We start from the raw sequence: 19628 nt of genomic DNA, 5'->3' as shown, positions 1-19628 counted from the left end.
CTTTATTTTTCATTTGATGGTGTATTAAGTTTTCATGATTTATGGAAATACTTTATGATTTAGTACGGTGTGATAAAGGATACTTTAGAAAGTCATATCTTTTCTGTGTAAACCCAGTTATCTATTGGACATTGCATGGGAACATTTAATTTCATAATGACATTTGCTTTAGAGTTGAAACACTATGAACTATGTTCTTTTGAATGTCCCATGTGGTCTAAAACTAACAGGTTATTAAAAGTGGAAATGGAAAGACTGAGCCCATCAATGAAATTTCCAATGGTGGGCAGAGTATATTGTGTTCTGTGTACAACATGTAAAACTAATTGTAATTTTTTTTCAACATCTAATATTACCACTTAGCAAAAAAAAAAAAAAAAAAAATATATATATATATATATATATATATATATAGTATATATATATATATATATATATATAGTTTAGTTATTTAGGCCATCAGTTCACAAGCTGCTATTAGCATGCAGGATTGAAAAAAGAGAAACAAAAAAGAAACACATTTTTCATTTTCAGTATCTACACAATTTAGAGAAGCTGTATCAATCCCTGATCCTTGGTTTTAGCATCAGAGAAATAAATCACAGCTATAGTGAGACTGTGATGAAGATAATGTGATTTAAGTACCTACCAGCAAGCCTGAGACATGCTCAGTAGATGCTCAATGATATCAGCTCCTTTCCCTAATGAAAAAAGCTAATATATTCCAATGCCTTCTGTTAAGCAATTTATGCACACGTGAGTATGAGTTCGTATGCATCTGCACATGTGCCTGTGTGATTTGGGGTTGGGTCACTCTGGTGCTTCTATTCATATGATTCTAAGCTTAATATTTAGTCCAGGATGAAAAGTCAGTTAAAATAGATTTCTTGGTATCATACAGATAGACTTTTAGTGTATTTCCTATAGATATTTGCTTGCATTTGCTTACTCATACAGGGACAGGATAAGAATGTCTTCCTGGAGGAGATGAGGCCAGTTTTCTCAAAAGCATATTCTGCTCTGATGCTCTAGATAGCAGAGTCTCCATGTAGCAGCATTTTAAAACTGAAGTTTCCAACAGAGAAATGATGTATTCTTCATAAAGAAGGTGGGGAGGGGTCATTGTCATTAGCAATTAGGTCTCAAAAAAAATCCATGAAATAGGAATATTGGCTGGAGCAAGGAAGATGCCAGTCTATGGGGCACCCAGGACTTTTTGACTGTGTCATCAAAAATGAAATATTACTGAACCATCACCAAGGAGATACACTTGGAGATGCTGATTGACCAAATACCAGTAGGTGAGTCATCTGGAAGGAATTAAAGTAGGATCTTGACACTATGTCTTGGACAGATTCACATTCATACCTCTCTCATAATCACAGGAATAGAATAGCAGGTCTAAGTCATACCTAGAAAAAGATATCAATAATGAGATGAAATCAGTTTTAGCTCTATTGAAAGTAAAGCCGACAGACTTTTGCATTGTTTTGACTTAAAATCTGTAAACAAAATATCACTAGCATAAAAACAACAACAACAACAACAACAACAACAACAACAACAAAAATCTTCCAAATCTACAAATGACAAGCAGGTGGGAAGGAAAGGTGGTTGCAGACAAATTAAAAGTCCGTAGACTACAATGCTCTGTGGGGAGTCTTCATCTGGAAGTGTAATAGTCAGACTCTGGCTGACTTATAACAGCAACAAAGCTCTTGAGCATGCTTCAAACTTTTTAAGCTAGATTGACTAGAAGGATTCGCTTGACATGGCTCAGTAGTTTATACACAAAGAATGCTCAAAAAGGATTTTCTTCCTTAAAAATTTTAGAGAAAGAGTAAAACCTTATTTTAAATACTCACTCTTGTCCTGTCTCTGCATTTCAATATTACTCACACATTAGTTTGTATCTTCATAGTTATTTAATAGATTTCTCCTGTCTCACCCATCATTTAGGAGGTTCAAAGAGTTGGTTCAGAGTCGGATTCATCTAAAAATGAAATCTACATGTCTTCCCAACTTGTAATTCCAGCTATATTGAGGTTTATTTTCCATTAAAGTTGAATGATGACATCTACTTTATAAGACATAAGAATCTTCCAGGGGATGAAAGGTGCAGCCTAGGGAAGATAGTCGATCCTATTGTAATAGTGTTGTATGGGGACAGATGGTAGCTACGTTTCTGGTGAGCACAGCATAACATATCCAGCTGTCAAATCACTATGTTTTACACCTGAAACTAATGTAACACTGTGTGCCAGCTGTACTTGAATTTAAAAAAATCATCTCAGAATTTTATAAGCATTATGACATTTGTTTTTGTTTTCCATATAGTGAACATATTTGTCTGAAATCTCATTTTTACTCAATAAACAATTTTTTTCTATTTTCCCCTGTAGTTTCAGAGATGCATGAAATAGCACTGTACTTTGTTAAAATGAAATGTTAAATGCAAACATTTAAACACTTACATGTTGTAAATTACCAAATGGACAAGTAATTTGGGGGAGTTTGAGAAATTACATTTATTGTGAATAATGTTAAATCGATGTCTAGATTTTATCTAAACTTCACAGCCCCAGGAAATATAGTGAGTTTCTCAAATTAAATGGAAAGAGCTTCACTGTCAGTTTCTACCATTTGGCTCTTTCACAAATCTGCTTCATTTTTTGTGAAACATTTTTGTGATACTAGAAGGAAAATATGAATCATTCTCATGTGTTAAAGTATCTTGGGCCAGGATTTATTAGAACGTTGGCAAAGACTTTATCTGCTCTGTCTTCACGTACAAGTATTGGCTGTTTCCTCTTGGGCTGATAACGGCACAGATTCTCATTTACTTTGTGGTCCATTCTCTTCTTATTCATGAATCAGCTTTGATTAAAGGTTATTTCAGAAGCCAAGCAGGTATCATCAAAAGACACTTTTGTGGCAGACAAGTAAGTGTCAGTGACAGTGATATCATCAAGCTCTGTGCTGAAATGATCTGACTCCTTGATGACACTGTAATTTAGGGCCACACTGTAGTTAGCGGGTTTCTCCACTGGCTTCTGCTTGCAGTTGCAGAGCTTTCTGAAGGCTGCACGGAATTTCTGGGACATGAGATTATAAATCACTGGGTTGATGGCACTGTTGAGATAAATGCAAATTCTGCAAAAGAGCAAGAACCAATTTTCTTGGAAAGGGCTGGAGAGAAACGAGTTGACAACGACAAGAGTCCTGTAGGGCATCCATAAAAGGGCAAACAGAATTACAACCACTGCCAGCATCTTGGTGACCTATGGAGAAATAAAGAGAAATGCACTGCAAACACAAATGAAAACAGAACAAACAAATGGAAATAAAAACAACTCCCTCCCCCCACCCCCCTGCAATTATTTCCCAAGATGTAGTCTGAGACAAGGACTTAAATGCAGGTGGTTTATTTGTGAGATCATCCCAGGAAACAGGATTAAGGGTAAAAAAAGAATGTGATGGAAGAGGAAAGCTAAGATGGGGTGATGGCTCCCACTGTGCATTTCAGGATTATCTGTCCAGGGAAAGAGAGGCCCTGGCATCTGTCCACTGGCTGCCATCTCCCTTTTGTTGAGGAGTGCCCTTAGGGGCTTTAACTGGTCCATACATTCAGAATTCTCCTGCTTGGAAACTCCTGGGGGCTTTAGAAAGAAACTTGAGGCAGAGAAGCTAGACAGGGGACAGTGAACACCAGAAACAGGATGCTCTCTGCAAATAGGAACCATCCACTATAATAATGGCTGCAATCAGAGTCCAGCTGAGAGAATGTGACACAGGCCACCATAAATGTCTGTGACAAGTGTGGGGAAACCTAGGGTCTAATCCCATCTTTACTTACCTTATATATGGCCCTGAGAAATGATTTTAACCTTACAGCTTGTCTGCAAAATGGAGCCAGTATTGCTCCCTTAAATCCAAGGAGGAACGTAATAGTTTGAAAAGGAGAAAATGTCTTTTTAGAAAGCCAATGGTTATTGAATGTCTACTATGTGCCAGACACTAGACTAACTGCTTTGCATATGTCACTACATTTAAAAAGCTGAAAACACAGGGTGCCTGGGTGGTGCAGTCAGTTAAGCCTCTGACTCTTGATTGTGGCTCAGGTCATGAACTCACAATCATGGGATTGAGTCCTGTGTTGGGCTCCCCGCTGGGTATGGAGTCTGCTTAAGATTCTCTCTCCCATGCTTGCTCACGCACATGCTTTCTCTCTCTCAAAAACAAACAAAAAACCCACATTTAAAAAAAGAGCTGAAAACCTTCCAAAATATGTATGGCATCTTCCATTTTTCAAGTTAGAAAACTAACGTGTAGGTGCTGGTGAGTACTTTGGCAGAAATGGCAGTCTTAGAGTTGGGATCGGAATCTAAGTCAGCCCAGATCCAAAGTTTTGCCCTTCTCAATGCACAACTTTCCTTCAGCGTAAAGGGAGATGCAAGATGGAGAAAATAAACTTTGAAATTTTACGTGGAGCTGACCCTACTCCTAAGAACAGCAATGCACAGGAGCTAGGACAATAGGTAGGATGGACTTGATATCCAAGATTGCCCAGGGACAAGATTACCAAAGAGCATCGTTTAGAAGATTCTTCTCTCACCTTCATGCTTGGTGAGCAGCTGGGGCTTGACCTGGACCCAGAGTTAGGTCATTTGGCTTTGTCTATATTAAGTGGTTTTAAGACCTTAATGAAATCATTCATCTGTACTTCCATTTCTCTATCTGAAAATATGCCTGATCATAGTGTTTCACTTATGTCATAGAGATATTGAGAAAATAAAATTTAAAAATAATGAACATGTTAAGGGCTTTGGAACTCTAAACCACTATGAAAATGCTATCCTTTGATTAGTGACAGTATAAAGAGGACACAATATTTCAATTCTGTGAAGGGCATGTTAAAATTGTAGCTGTGGTTATCTTTTGGATGGGGAAGGTAATTGATTGCTCTTCTTCTAAAGCAACACTTTACATATTTAAAAATAAGTTTTTAGGGGTGCCTGGCTGGCTCAGTTGGTGAAGCATGTGACTGATGATTTCGAGGTTGTAGATTTGAGCCCCATGCTGGGTGTAGAGATTACTGAAAAATAAGAAAAATCTTTAAATAAATAAATAAGTACATACCTACATAATTTTCAGTTATTTTTAGTCTCTCACAGAGTTTGAGAATTTTCAGCTTCCTTGGCCCAGACCTTCCAGATGTTCTGAGCTTGAAAACTACCCCAAATGGAAGGAACTGATTCTTCCCTCCTCATCCCTCCAGACTTCCCAGCTGTTTTACTGAAGTTAATACCAGCAGCCTCTATCTTGTTCTGGTGTCGAGGGGAATCCTGTTTTCAGAGAGGGCTTTTTAAAGTTCTTTAGTGTAGAAATAAAGATTCCGCATCTAGACATCTACTCTGTCATCAGTATCTACTATAAATTCATCTCCCTACCTTGTAATAGAATCTATACCTGGTAATAGAATCCATCAGGGTCTCCTGAGTTGGAATACCTCCTTTTATCTCTAGCACTTAAAAAAAATTTTTTTTAACATTTATTCATTTTTGAAAGAGAGAGACAGAGTGTGAATGGGGAAGGGGCAGAGAGGGAGACACAGAATTCAAAGCAGGCTCCAGGCTCCAAGCTGTCAGCACGGAACCCGATGTGAGGCTAGAACTCACAGACCGTAAGATCATGATCTGAGCCGAAGTCGGCCCCCCAACCGACTGAGCCACCCAGGTGCCCCTATCCCTAGCACTTTTAACCTTCTGACACTGAGGCTCTGTTTCACTCTTAGCCATATCTCTTTTGCCTCAGCTAGGAATTCCCCTTGCATCCTACATTGTGGAAGTAGATACTTTCTTGCTGTTATTCTTTCCAGATCTATAGCAACTGTCTCTTTCCTTGACTCTCCAAATATAATCTATGGCTACAAATAGCCTTAGTCTGTCTTTCTTTCTTTCTTTCTTTCTTTCTTTCTTTCTTTCTTTCTTTCTTTCTTTCTTTCTTTCTTAAACCATTACAATCTCTTTTTGAACAACTCCTACTACTTCCTTGCAGTGATACCTATGAGCTATCCACCTCCTCTCAGGTTCCTGTTTCCTCCCTTCTAGGGCCATCTTATCACTTTCTTGAAGCTCTCCCTGCCCTCCAAGAATGGTCCCATGTCCCCTCTTCTGCTTCACTCATTGTACCCTGAGCTTCTCTTCAGACTCAGTGCACAGAGTTAACACTTCATATTTTGCTCGCTGTGGGTAGAGAAGTTGTTCTATGAGATGGTGTAATTTTCACATTGGTTCATATAATACCAAGTAAAATATTCCAGAGATTCTGACTTCTTTCAGAGATAAGAAGGATTTACTCAGTCAAGAGGTTAACTGAAGCCTAATGTTTTTCTAAGAAGATTTTTAAGATTATAAGTAAATACTTTAATTGGTCTTAGGAAATCACTTAATCCAGTGATAAAGTATTCTGCGCTTCAGAGGGAGCTACAGTAATTATCATCTTTGTCATCACCATCCCTGCCTTTGTCTTCTCTCTAGTACTCCAGGTTCTCTGACATCAGGTCACTGCTTCACACTCATTAACATCTTCCCACTCCTTGCCAAGGACTCAGCATTGGATATTTGAATCTGTGCTTCCTGAACGATGAGATTGGTACCATCACATTTAAGTTCTTTATGATGGCTCATCATAAAGGTATGTAAACATTATCTTATTTAATGCTTGTAATAACTCCATGTGTAAGCTAGTGTTAGCTCCATTTTGGATATTGGGAAACTGGGGTTTAAAGAATCTGTGTGATTTGTCTAAGGACACTACATGAGTAGTGAGTGACAAAGTTGTGACTCAACCTAAGTCTACTTAAGCCAAAACCCACGCTCCTTCCTTTATACTTTGCGTTCTCTCTCTCTCTCTCTCTCTCTGAAAGTCTTTTGCATTTCCAACTATGAGATTTCTACTGGGTTATCCCCATTCTGGTCACTTAAACCTTTAACTTCTTCTAAGTATAAATCCAACATACTTATTGCTGTTAAATTTCCAACTTAAAGGTTGAATTTCATCTGCCTTTGTGTTTTTCTCTACAATTGTCAGGTGAAACATTGAACCCACATTTAATAACTACCTACCTGTTTTCACTTAATGTCACTGAGGGAGCATTGTTTTTAAGAAAAGCAACATGTTTCAAGGTTAATATTTCTGCCATATGCTTCCACAGTTTCCCAGGAAAACTTTGACATCACTACCAAAACTTTTTATTGCAATGAGCTATATCTGTCCACTTCTCCAATATATGGTAATCTTCCTCAGGGCATGGGTAAGTTTATTAATTTCTTTGTCCTCAGGGATTTAGTACAGTGTGTGACATAAGATAGCCCCCAGTAAATGCTGAATAAATTCAGGCATGGAAAGAATTATTTCAAAATATAGCCATGATCCTTTTCTGGATTGTAATTCTCTAACATATTGTTAGGGGATTTTTGCAAACATTTGACTTTGTAACATTAAAAAATCTGTTTTAAGTGGAGATTGGTTAATAAATAAAATGAGTTCTAAATACATTTCAGTTTTTGTTGAAATAAATATATTTTTTAAAATGTAAGGAAGTGTGGAGTGAAATATGTTTCTAAAATTGATGAAGTGGAAAATACATCTCCAGTGGGATAATAGAGAATACATTTAACTCCACTTGTAATTAATTCCTAGAATTTTTTATTGCATCTAATCACTTTCTAAAATATTCATAAGTTTTTAGTGTAACCATAGCTTAGATTTTAACAGCTCTTATTCAGTATAGAAGCAAACACCTAGGAAAAAATGTCCTGGTGTTTGTCTTTCATACCCAATTAATTTCACTGTGGTTGTTGAAGTTTTATTTTTGTTGCTATTCCTTATCGCAAATAAAGTGACAAATATGCAAATTTGAAAATATCTTTGCGCCATTGTTTTTAAGCATTGACATTTTTGCTAGGGCAATGTATGGGATATGTGATAAGGTGAAAGATTGCTTCTTTACAAGCCTCTGTACCAGAATGTGAAGGTCCTTGAGAAACAGTATGACACAATCTTCAGGGAAAAGGATTTCACAACATACTTTTGATTGGGAAGGAATTTATCCATTCATTTAGGAGATTCGTTTGCATCCCTTCTGGGTGCCAGTCAATGTCCCGGCTCTTGAGGATTTGACGGTGGTCCAGAGAGACCTTGCCAACGGCTTCATGTACCTTATAATCTGATGGGCAGATAAAATACATTGTGATGAATCCTAAGACAGAGAAAAGTTTTGGTTCTATGAGAGTACCTGATCTGGAATTGAGGTTGAGTGGTGGTTTGTGACGGTTTTCTGGTCTCAGTGACATCTAAGCCAAAATCTGGAGGTAAAGAGAGGCAGGAAGAGTGTTCCTGAAGACACTGGATGTGTATGGTAACCTGGAGGCATGAGATAGCGGGGCATATCATGGGGGCCCGAAGTGATTTAGTATGCAAGTCCCAATTGCAGATCACGTGACTAAATAGAGCTCTCTCTCTCTCTCTTCCTCTAGGAAGATTTACAAAAAGCCATTATTTTTATTACATTACAAAAGTTATCAGTTTTCTCTGATGAGGTGCTGTCACACTGTGGGGTGCCTGGCCTTCCATGGCTAGGCCAGAAGGAGAGATGGAGCTGGCAAAGGAGACACAGTGGTGAGTTCTGCAAATGTCAGCTCCATGAAGCCCCATTAGTCAATGAGGAGGTAGGCAGCCATTTTTGCACAATATACTGAGGGCAAGAAAAGGAAGCTGGAAAAGTCAATTGATTAAAACATAGTGTTTGGAGAGAGAGGGATTGCATACAGAGATAGTTGAGGGGAAGAGCAGGGTGGGAACAGGAGGAGCTAAGCAAGGGCCTCTGTCTTTGGCCACCATAGTGAAGGGTTATCTTTCTCATGAGGATCAGCTTGAATATTTTAAATCAAGCCCTTCTAGGGGTGCCTGGGTGGCTCAGTTAAGCATCTGACTTTTGCTCAGGTCATGATCTCACAGCTCTGTGCTGACAGCTCAGAACCTGGAGCCTGCTTCAGATTCTGTGTCTTCCTTTCCCTCTGCCTCTCTCTGGCTCTCTCTCTCCCTCGCTCCCCACCCCCACCTCAAAAATAAATAAACATTAACAAAATTTAAAAAAACAAATCAAGCTCCACTATTTACACTTTACTTTTCACTGTAATTATGTGGAACAGTGGTATACAGTGTTCATAAAAGAGTTTGGATTCAGTCCTTTTCAACACATCCTTTGTAATTATTATAAAGCCTCTAGATAAAGACTCTAGTAGAGATTTTCTTTCTTTCTTTCTTTCTTTCTTTCTTTCTTTCTTTCTTTCTTTCTTTCTTTCTTTCTTTCTTTCTCTTTCTTTCTTTCTTTCTTTCTTTCTTTCTTTCTTTCTTTCTTTCTTTCTTTCTTCTTTCTTTCTAATGTGAACTGCACAAATTTCTATCTTTGACTGTTAAAGTTGAAATTATGGTTCCTTCAGGAAATACTAGTTCAACTCTGCATATATGTGCTGCATGTGAAAAACCAGGCCTTTTGGGTTCTTTATTTCAGCCCGCTAAGGATCCTTGTATTATTAACTACTATCCCATGTACTATGATGTTTACTTTAAATTCTAAAACTATTAACTAATGTTTGTATATTGTTTTTTAAAAAGTGTTAGATTTATATACGGGAAAGTTGCAAAGATAATGCAGAGTTTCCATATACTTTACACCAAAGTCCCCTGTTATTAATACCTATCATTAACACACCTAAAAGTGTGGTGCATCTGTCACAATTAACAAACCAATATTGATAATTTTTCTATGGAATTAGTTAACTTCATACTTTATTCAAATTTTATTGGTTTTTCCTGGTTCACTTTTTCCATTCCAGGATCTTGTCCAGGATACCATGTATTTATTAATCATCACATCTCCTTAGGTGCCTTTGAGCAGTGACAGTTTCTCGAACTTTCCTTACTTTTGAGAAGTACCAGTTAGGTATTATATAGACTATCCCTCAATTTGAGTTTGGCTGACATTTTTGTCACACTTAGAATGAAGGTATGGATTTGGGGGAGGAAGGCCATAGAGGTGAACTGTCATTCTCAACACAATACACCAAGGGTGCATGTTATCAGCTTGACTTATGACTAATGTTAACCTCATATTTTGTTTTATTTAGACATAGATTACATACAATTAAATTCACCCACACTTAAAATGTATAGTTCAAGTTTTTAGTATACTCACAGAGTTGTGCAACCATTACCACAACCTAATTTAAAATTTTTTTTTTGACATTTATTTATTTTTGAGACAGAGAGACAGAGCATGAACAGGGGAGGGGCAGAGAGAGAGGGAGACACAGAATCAGAAACAGGCTCCAGGCTCTGAGCTGTCAGCACAGAGCCCGACGCGGGGCTTGAACTCACGGACCATGAGATCATGACCTGAGCCGAAGTCGGACGCTTAACCGACCGAGCCACCCGGGCGCCCCACCACAACCTAATTTTAGAACATCTTCATCATTCTGAAAAGAAACCCCACATCCATTACAAGTCATTCCCACCTTCCCCAGCCCTAGGTTGCCCTAGGCAGCCACTAATATATTTATGTCCCCATAGATTTGCCTATTCTGAACATCTCATAATGAATAGAATTAGTCTTTTGTGGTATGAATGGCTTCTTCCACTTAGCATAATGTTTTAAGGTTCATCCACAGTTGGGGCATGTATTAGTACTTTATTTATTTTTATTGCTGAATAATATTCCACCCTATGTATATGCTACATTTTATTTATCTGGTCATGTGGCTGGTTTGCACTTTTTACCTGTAATGAATAATATTGCTATGAACATTTGTGTACAAGTTCTTAATGTGGATATATGTTTTTATTTTTCTTGGGTATATACCTTGGAATGGAGCTGCTGGGTTGTATATTGCATTTTAAGTTATAAAGCATTCAAGAATATTAAACATTTAATCATTAGAACAATTCTGAGAGATAATTATTAATATAATACCTGGTGAAAAATCCTAATTGACTTTATAGACATATCAGGACTCAACAAAGATACAGAATAAAGAAAGACAAACCTAAAACAGTTGGGATTAGTCTTAGGCTGCTCTTGAAAATTGGAGAACAACAGCAAGACAGAAAAACGTGAGTGAGAGAAAATGGATATTTTTGGAGAAGTTTATTATTTATTTATACTTATAAAATTTTCACTTATCAGGTTAGCCTGTTTGGAGTGGGTTCAAGAGATGGTGGAAGAAGTGGATAGTGACTATAAAAATATCTTTTGAGAGTTTTGCTGGAAAAGGGACTGGTAATATAGAAGAGTTGCCAGAGTGGGATGCAGAGTCAATCGATTTTTTTCAAAAATAGAAGATATTATATCTTTGTTTACTGAAGGAACAATCCCATAGAGAGGGGAAATTTTGTGATCCAGGAGAGAGAAAAAGAAGACAATTGGAAGAACTGTGTTCATGAATAGGGAATAGTACAGGGTGCACAAGTGGTGAGGTTGGCCTCTTCTCAGACATATACATGAAAACAATTTTTTAATATCTTCCCATTTTCTCCTTAGCCACACTCAATCTAAAAGATCAAGATAATGCAGGAGAAAAATGTCACTTTTAAGTCAATACCCTAAATACTGAATAGGGTTCTAATAGCAGCAAATTATTTACTTCCTTGGAATTAATGAAGTACTTTCATTGTCATCAAGTTATTTTGTATTTTTTCCCTATGAAATCTGTAGGACAGGTGTTACTGTTCCCATTTCATTGAAGAGGGACGGAAATTGAGCTCAGAAAAGTGCATAAATAAGGTCATACAACTCGTATATACGTATAAACAGCAAAGCTAGTTATTGGACTAAGGTCTTTTGATGCTACAGCTAGTTTTCTTTCTAGATAATTCCAAAAATCAACATGTATAGTGAGTTGAAGACTTCTTTTGTTATAAACAATGTTGATGAAATATTTGGAAAGCATAATATTATTGGCAGGAATCATTGGTAGCCCTAGGATTACGTGTGTTTTTTTGCCCAAAATTGGAGTGCTACATTTAGAAAGTATTGATTAGGGAGAAGACAGTTGTCATAACAAGGCAGATAGGGATCCTTCACACCAATCTACTTCCTAGGGAAAAAACCAAACAATAAAATTTAAAATGAAAAAGTAATTAAATGGAATAAAAAATAAAGTGAACTGAAAACTGCTATTTCAGGGGTCACAGTGCAATTAGCATGTCATTTGTGAAGATCTGGTTACATGGGATTTGGGGACATTTTGATTCATTATCAGAGATTAGCTTATTAGTCTGCCCAGGAAGTCACAGGGAGTTAACTGATACCTCAGTTCTCTGGAAGATTTTGTTGGAATTCTTGTACTGATTCAGAAAAAATTCTGACTTTTGATTTTATGTTTGATTCAGAAAAATTCTGTGCATGGTCATGGGTCTTGCTATTATCTAGACATTCTTCCTTGGGAGAGAATCGTGGTGGCATAGTCCTGTATGTTAGTGAGTGGCAAAGTGGAGTGGGTACAGAGGAAAGAGTTAGGGTTGGGGTGCAGCGGCTTGGTTTCACAATCCATCTCTGACTCTGAGGAGATTGGGCACATCGTATGACCTATGTCTGAACCTCATTTTCCAGAGCCGGTAAATATGGAATCTATATTTATCTCAAAACTCTCCAGTTCCAACATTCTAAGAAGATATAACTTATATATTATGGTAACATAATATGCAGACATATTGTGCTCATTTTCACATAACTGGGGGTTATTTGGGGGCTGTAAGGCCAGGCAAAGGGAAATAGTCCCTGGAGCATATGTATCCGTCAAAGTGCTGATAAACTATAGGAATAAATTCAATTCCTAACAACAGTGATTGTCAGTCATCATCTTAATTGCTGCATTCACAGGGAGGATTCTCTGAAGTTTCCTGAAGTGCTGAAGAACTTACTAGAATTCATTTTAACTTTCTATAGCTAATTAAGAACAAGGTGCATCTCTAGACCCAAAACCGTGGTCTCCTAACCTTTTATTATTTTCCCTTAAAAATTTTTTAAAAAAATATTTATTTATTTTTGAGAGACAGAGTATGAGCAGGGGAGAAGCAGAGAGAGAGGGAGACACAGAATGCAAAGCAGGCTCTAGGCTCCAAGCTGTCAGCACAGAGGTGGATGTGGGGCTTGAACTCACGAACTGTGAGATCATGACCTAAGCCGAAGTCAGACGCTCAACTGACTGAGTCACCCAGGCGCCCCTATTATTTTCCCTTTTAAAGTTTATTATAAGTGGGGCACCTGGGTGGCTCAGTCGGTTGAGCGTCTGACTCTGGCTCAGGTCATGATCTTGTGGTTTGTGAGGTCAGACCCCACATCAGGCTCACTGCTGTCAGTGCAGAGCCTTCTTTGGATCCTATGTTGCCGTTTCTCTCTGTCCCTCCCCTGCTTGTGCTTTCTCTCTCTCAAAAATCAATAAACATTAAAAATTTTTTTTTCCTTAAAGTTTATTATAAGTGAAATACTGTTGAAGAAATTGAGTTATAGAGAAGTATTGGGACATCACTTTAAGAAGAAAGCCAAATAAGTGAATCCTCTTTAAGGAGTACTGTCAACGTATGTATGTATGTATTATTATCATTATTATTATATTTATTTTTAAGGAATACTGTCAATTTAAAGACTGAAGCTTTGAAAGGAATGCTGAGCCAAAAATTATTTAATAACAGGTACCAGGGTCCATTCAAACATTTGGCCGAAATTAAGTGGCAGAATATAAAGATTTCAGGGCAATCTTTTTTTTTTTTCAATATATGAAATTTATTGTCAAATTGGTTTCCATACAACACCCAGTGCTCATCCCAAAAGGTGTCAGGGCAATCTTAAATACTAGAAAAGCTTTCTTAAAACTAAAACTTTAAACTAGACTTAAACTAAAAGCTTTCATAAAACAAAGCCATGTAAAGAGATGACAACCATATCAGTAACTTGTATTTGAAGATATTTACCACTTTTATAATGAATGATCTTCACGAGTGTCATCACAGGTAACTTTAATTTGTGAATCATACGCTCTTTACTTGTTTTGGATCCCACATTCTATAACACCAAAGTTCTGGTTTTGGCTTCATGACCAAAGTAAATCATCAACAAACTTTTATTGGATCTCTAATACATAAAAGGTTGGGAGAAGTCCTTAGCAAATATGCCTGCCACATAATGAGGGCTCAATGTACAGTCGAATCATTACTGAGTAAATACTTACTTTTCTTTAATATTTATTTTTCACATCTGTTAAAATATAATTGAAAGGCATTTATGGGTTTAGGACTCTTTAAATCAGCAAAGTGCTTTAGTTCCTGTACTTCTGGCTGGCATATTCCCAATTTCAAAAAGCATACTCCTTCTGGACACATTTTCTTGGTCAATGAATACAAAGCCGTTAGCTTTAATATTCTAATGCCATTCTTTGAAGAGTAACAATATGTTCTGTGTTTGGATCCTGTCCATGTTCTCCTGCACTGCTGCATTTTAACAAAGTGTTCTGTTACTGGGAATATTTTGCTCTCAGATGGCCTTCAGCAAAGTGATCAATGACCCCTTGCATTTGTTACATTAATTGAGCCAGTTGAGGAATATATTTGATGAGACAATTATATAAATCTGAATTTAGGTAAGTGTCTACACTGATTGGGAGCTCTGGGATTTTCCTCGCCGAGAGTGTTCTGTCTGCTTTGTTTTGACTTGGAGCCTGGCAATACAGTTTTTAAAAGACAGTTATATTCAATGTGGGGTGCTTCATACTAAGGAGTGAGATCATTGGTAAGGTTTAAAAATTGAATGATGGGGCCACCAAAGGGCTTGGAATCAACTCAAAGTCAGTTAAAGTACAATAAAAGTGAATGAAGTCTGAGTGGTGATTCATGGTGGAGAGACCATGGAATGTCAAATCCTGCCTTGTGGATTACAGATTTCTTGGCAAGAAGCCACCTAGGCAGGATAACTCATGGGTTCTTATTCCACCTGTGAAGTACTATATCTAAATATTCCATTAAGAAGAGTCACTCTAGCTAGAGCTACAAAGTATTTTCTGGGCTCTATTCTGATTAAGAATGTCCATGGAAAATATTAGCAGAGATTCACAGTAGAGAAAGCTTGGTTGTATTTAGTGATGCTTGAGGAAGGCGTAGTGATTAAGGGAGAAGTAGGGATTAAGGAAACAAATAGTGGCACAAGATTTTTGAGTATAAATTTGCAAGTGTGGTGTATCCAGTGAAATTGAAAGAAAACTTTCCTCCACAACTGTATAGGTGCTGAGAAAATGGACTTGTCAAGCAGAGCTGTTTTCTGAGTAAGACATTTGTGGAGACAGGAAATTGGGCTCTATACCCCGGTGGGGGGGAGGTTCATGGGCCAGTGTGGTCATGAGCTGGCACTGCCCTTGGTAAGATACCTGAGCATGGCTGAGGGGTGGAGTTATAGAAGGACATACTTCCATGTAGAACACCATGTGACCGTTCCTCTGTGACATCCACAGTGCTCCAGAAAATTTACAAAGCATCACCAAATACCAAGTGTGAGGGCACTTCTTATGGGAAACAGAGTTCTGCATCCAAGTCTGATGTGGGATGAACCCTCAAAGCCTGTACTTTCTTTCATGAGCAAAGTTAGAGAGAGGTACAGACATGTGAAGAGTGGAAAAAAGCGATGGAGCACTGAGATGTTCTAGTTAGTGGAACTCGAGTTCAGGGCTAAATTATACCAAAACCTCTTAGGGTAAGAGAGACACTGAGTAGCTGTAAGCCTCATTTTTTGAGAAATTCTGAGAGTCTCTGTTAGAGGAGCACTGTGCAGTATTTCTTAACATGTTTCAGTATGGAGATAGGAAAACAGGATGAAAGTGCAAGGCATTCTTTACAAAAAAAATTTTTTAATGTTTATTTTAGAGATAGAGAGAGAGACAGAGCATGAACAGGGGAGGGGCAGAGAGAGGGAGGGAGACAGAGAATCTAAAGCAGGCTCCAGGCTCTGAGCTGTCAGCAGAGTCCAACGTGGTGCTCGAACTCACAAGCCGTGAGATCATGACCTGAGCTGAAGTCACTTAACTGACTGCCACCCAGGCGCCCTGAAAGTGGAGGGTATTCTAATCTAGCAATAGGAATTAGCAGGCGAAAGGGGAGTAAGAGCATCCAAATATATGCAATGCCTACTGTGTGCCAGGCAGTGCGCTTGGCATTTTCTTCCTAAAAGCCCGACTTTGTCTGCACTTTACTGGACAAGACTGAGGCTTAGAAAGTCGTATGCTGATGAATGAAAGCCACACTTTAAGGGCATGTGTATTTCACTGCAAGTCTCCCTATTCTCTTTACTATAAGACCTTGAATTTGGGGAAAATTTTTTTAAAGTTTGCAAAACCAAAAAACAAAACTTGGGTTGAAAGTTGGGAAGTGGTGAAGGCTGTAAGAGAGTGGAGCAGGGAGAATGAAAAATGAATTCCTAGTTCCACCCAAGGGTGTATGCCTCAGCCCCTTACAGTGATTCCATTCCTTCTGTGCCACTAAGTTCTGAGGGAGCATGTTTTTTGAATGTTTCCGATTTAGGGGCTCTTCTGCTAACAGTGGAAAACAGCCCAGGGCTAGGTAGCGTTTGTAGCTAGCCTTGAGGATTTGCTATAAAACTTACCACAACACTAGCAACTACTGTGGTGTGGAGATTTCAAGGTTGGTTACAGTCTGATAATTGGGAGTGATGAAAGGCTGGCTCCCCTCCTGTTGCTTGTATGTTTTCTTGTTCATAGGATGCCGATGTTTGGAAACATGCTGGGAAGGGGACAACTCAGCCAGCAGAATTGGGATTCAAATTATAATAACATCTCAATTTAGAAAATAAAATGTCACTCTAAATTCTTTCAGTATGAGCCATACTGGAACAATGCTACAGTTCATCTGCTGTGGGTTGAGTGTGCTATTTAGCTTCTAAATGTTCTTGAACTTCCAGGTAAATTATTGGCGAATGGCTAAGCATGTGGAAAAGCCTGCCCTACTGCCTCGCTTGGGTTTTCTTACCTTTGCTCTCTAGAATGTGTTTAGTTCTTCTGGTCATTTTTCTCTTTGGAACCAGACCTTGGAGATTCTGAATGAGCATCTTGGCTGGCTCTGAGCTGAGAGTCCAGCAGCAGGCTCTAACACTTCTATGAAGGTATCGGTCCTTTCCGAGGGAGCTATTTCCCAATCTCATCTCTCCCCTGTGCTTCCCTGGCCATGCAGCCTGGTGAGGGTTGGCACCATAGACAGTGACACACACACACACACACACACACACACACACACACACACACACACACAAAATCCCTCAGTTCACCCAGCAGGGGATGGGAAATCAATGAGAATATTTTAAAATGTAAAATGTGAATGATGGAGGGGGAGAGAGGTAATCTCTAAATAGAAGTAAAGCTCTCAGGGCTGCCAAAGTTTTAGTGCATATTTAGTTGTCTTGCTCCTAAAGATCTTGGACATAGTACCTCATCATAGGGTTGAGAGCACCTGGAAGGCAGCCACCTTCTTCTCTACCTGTGTCTCTCCTGGGGGAGACCGCCTGTAGCATGCTTGTGCCTGTCAGGAGTTATGGAGCTAATGTTCCAGCTGTCCCAAAAGAACTCACAGAAACAGCCAAATGGGGAAAATACATTTCTTTTCTTCAGCAAATCATAAATTTAGCACCTTTCCTTGATTTTTAGCTCTCTGATGGGCTAAACATGGGACTCAGAATCAGATGATGTGATTTGAAATGTCAGCTTTACCAACCGTTGCCACTCAAAACTTGCTGAGCCTTGATGTCTAGTTAATAATATATGAGGATTAATTGCAAGGAGGATGTGAAATCACATTGAAACATATACTAGACCTTTCTACTATGAGGTGCTGTTACATCCCTTATCCTGTCTTGAAATGTGCATCCTTGGTAAGGGGTGCTAACTTTATCACTCCTTGTTAGCCTAACAGATTGAGTGGAGCTACTTTGCATTTATCTGCTTTTACTGGTTTGATTAAAAACCTACATGAGTCTACAAGGCATATGATGCAAACCACAGCATGCTGGGCCTAAGCTATGATGCCCACGCTTTTATCACAGATTATTAAATCATTAGAGTTTGTTTTCAATGGTCTTGTCCAGGTTGTGTTAGTATAGTAGTTGAGGGAACAGGCTGGATTCTAATTCTAGTTCTGCCTCTCTCTAGCTATATTGGGCAACATATCTCATGCCTGTAAGCCTCAGTATACTCACCTGTGAAATAGGATTAAGTGTAAAGAATACATGAAGTAATTTAGGTAAAGCACCTGCAAAGAGTATGGTCTTCAATAAACAACAGATAATTTTAATCATCTCTGGGAAAAGTGGAGGATTTAACCAAACAGCAGAGAAGACTATGACAACAACAACAACAACAACAACAACAACAACAACAACAATTCCTTATTGTATGCAACAGATCTTAAACATAACACCAGGGACTTTATTGAATTATTTAATCTTTGCATTATTTATCAAGTAGGTATTATTTTCATTTTATAGATGAAGAGAAAGAGATACAGAGAAAAGAATATTAACTTTCTAGAGAGTGGCAGGTACTAACCTTTCCTTGGGTTGCTTTCTCACATATCTCTCTGTTTAGTTCATGTGAACTAACCATCCCATTCTGAGAGGATGCTATAGCTTCATTTGTTTATTTGTTTATTGTCTCTTTTTCATTCTTAGAATGATAGCTCCTTCAGGATCCCTGCCCCACCTATATACATGGAGCAACATGAAGGTCTGGCATTTAGTATGTACCATGAATAATCAAGAAATTAATGAATGAATGAATAAACAATTAACTAATGCTATTCTAACTTTTGCTTCTTCCATGCAGTTCCATCCACATGGTTGTTTGGTACTTCCAGCCCTAATCACAAATGTCATTGTTATTTTAGGTCTGATTGCTTTTCTGACACATAAGATCTTGCTGGCAGGAATCATGTGCACTGCATATTTTTATCTCTAGCCTTTGAATCAAGGTTTGGCATAAAAAAAAGTGCTTGGAGTTGAAAATCAAGAGGAGTAGGGGCCAATATGGTGGAGAAGTAGGGGGATCCAAAGTTCCCTCCTCTCACAAACAAAGCAGTGTTGAAGCTAAAGGATTTTGAACTCCAAGAATCTGGGAGGAAAAGAGACAGTCACTTCTAGGGACCCACGGGGACACACTGACAGGCCATAGGTGTGTGATCGTGAACTGGGAGAGATAAAATAAATGGATCCCCTTCTGTGGAGAGACAAAGGAAAGAGAAAGAGAGTCTGGGGAAGCATAGAACTGTATCTGGACAAGAGAGAAACCTCCGGCTGGGACTGAGGAAGATCCAATCTCTAACTGAGGGGCTTTCTCAGGACTGAGGCCGGCTGCCCGGATCGTGCCCCTGGCGAGGAAGTGAGCCAGTCCCAGCCTGGGTGGCTATGTCAGGGGTGCAACCCACAGTAGGAGAAAGTGATCCCCTCCCTGGAATGCTGTGGGACAGAACAAAGCCTGCCTGTGTCTGTCAGCCGGGGACCACACATTGGGCCGTGCAGA

The 19628-nt window shown here is 38.6% G+C and overlaps 1 protein-coding gene across 1 annotated transcript in view; it reads right to left on the bottom strand.

Annotated features, from left to right (window-relative positions):
* TRHR (thyrotropin releasing hormone receptor) overlaps window positions 1-19628 on the bottom strand; it is a 49023-nt gene that overhangs the window by 1903 nt on the left and 27492 nt on the right. Inside the window, exon 3 of the mRNA XM_004000058.5 lies at window positions 650-3281. Coding sequence (XP_004000107.1) covers window positions 2874-3281 — 408 coding nt within the window. The 3' untranslated portion in view covers window positions 650-2873. The remainder of the gene's footprint in view (window positions 1-649; window positions 3282-19628) is intronic.

This window comes from Felis catus, chromosome F2 (genome assembly GCF_018350175.1).
Source record: "Felis catus isolate Fca126 chromosome F2, F.catus_Fca126_mat1.0, whole genome shotgun sequence".
Taxonomy (NCBI): domain Eukaryota; kingdom Metazoa; phylum Chordata; class Mammalia; order Carnivora; family Felidae; genus Felis; species Felis catus.
The sequence above is the reverse complement of the archived record's forward strand: the minus strand, read 5'-3'. Positions and strand labels throughout refer to the sequence as shown.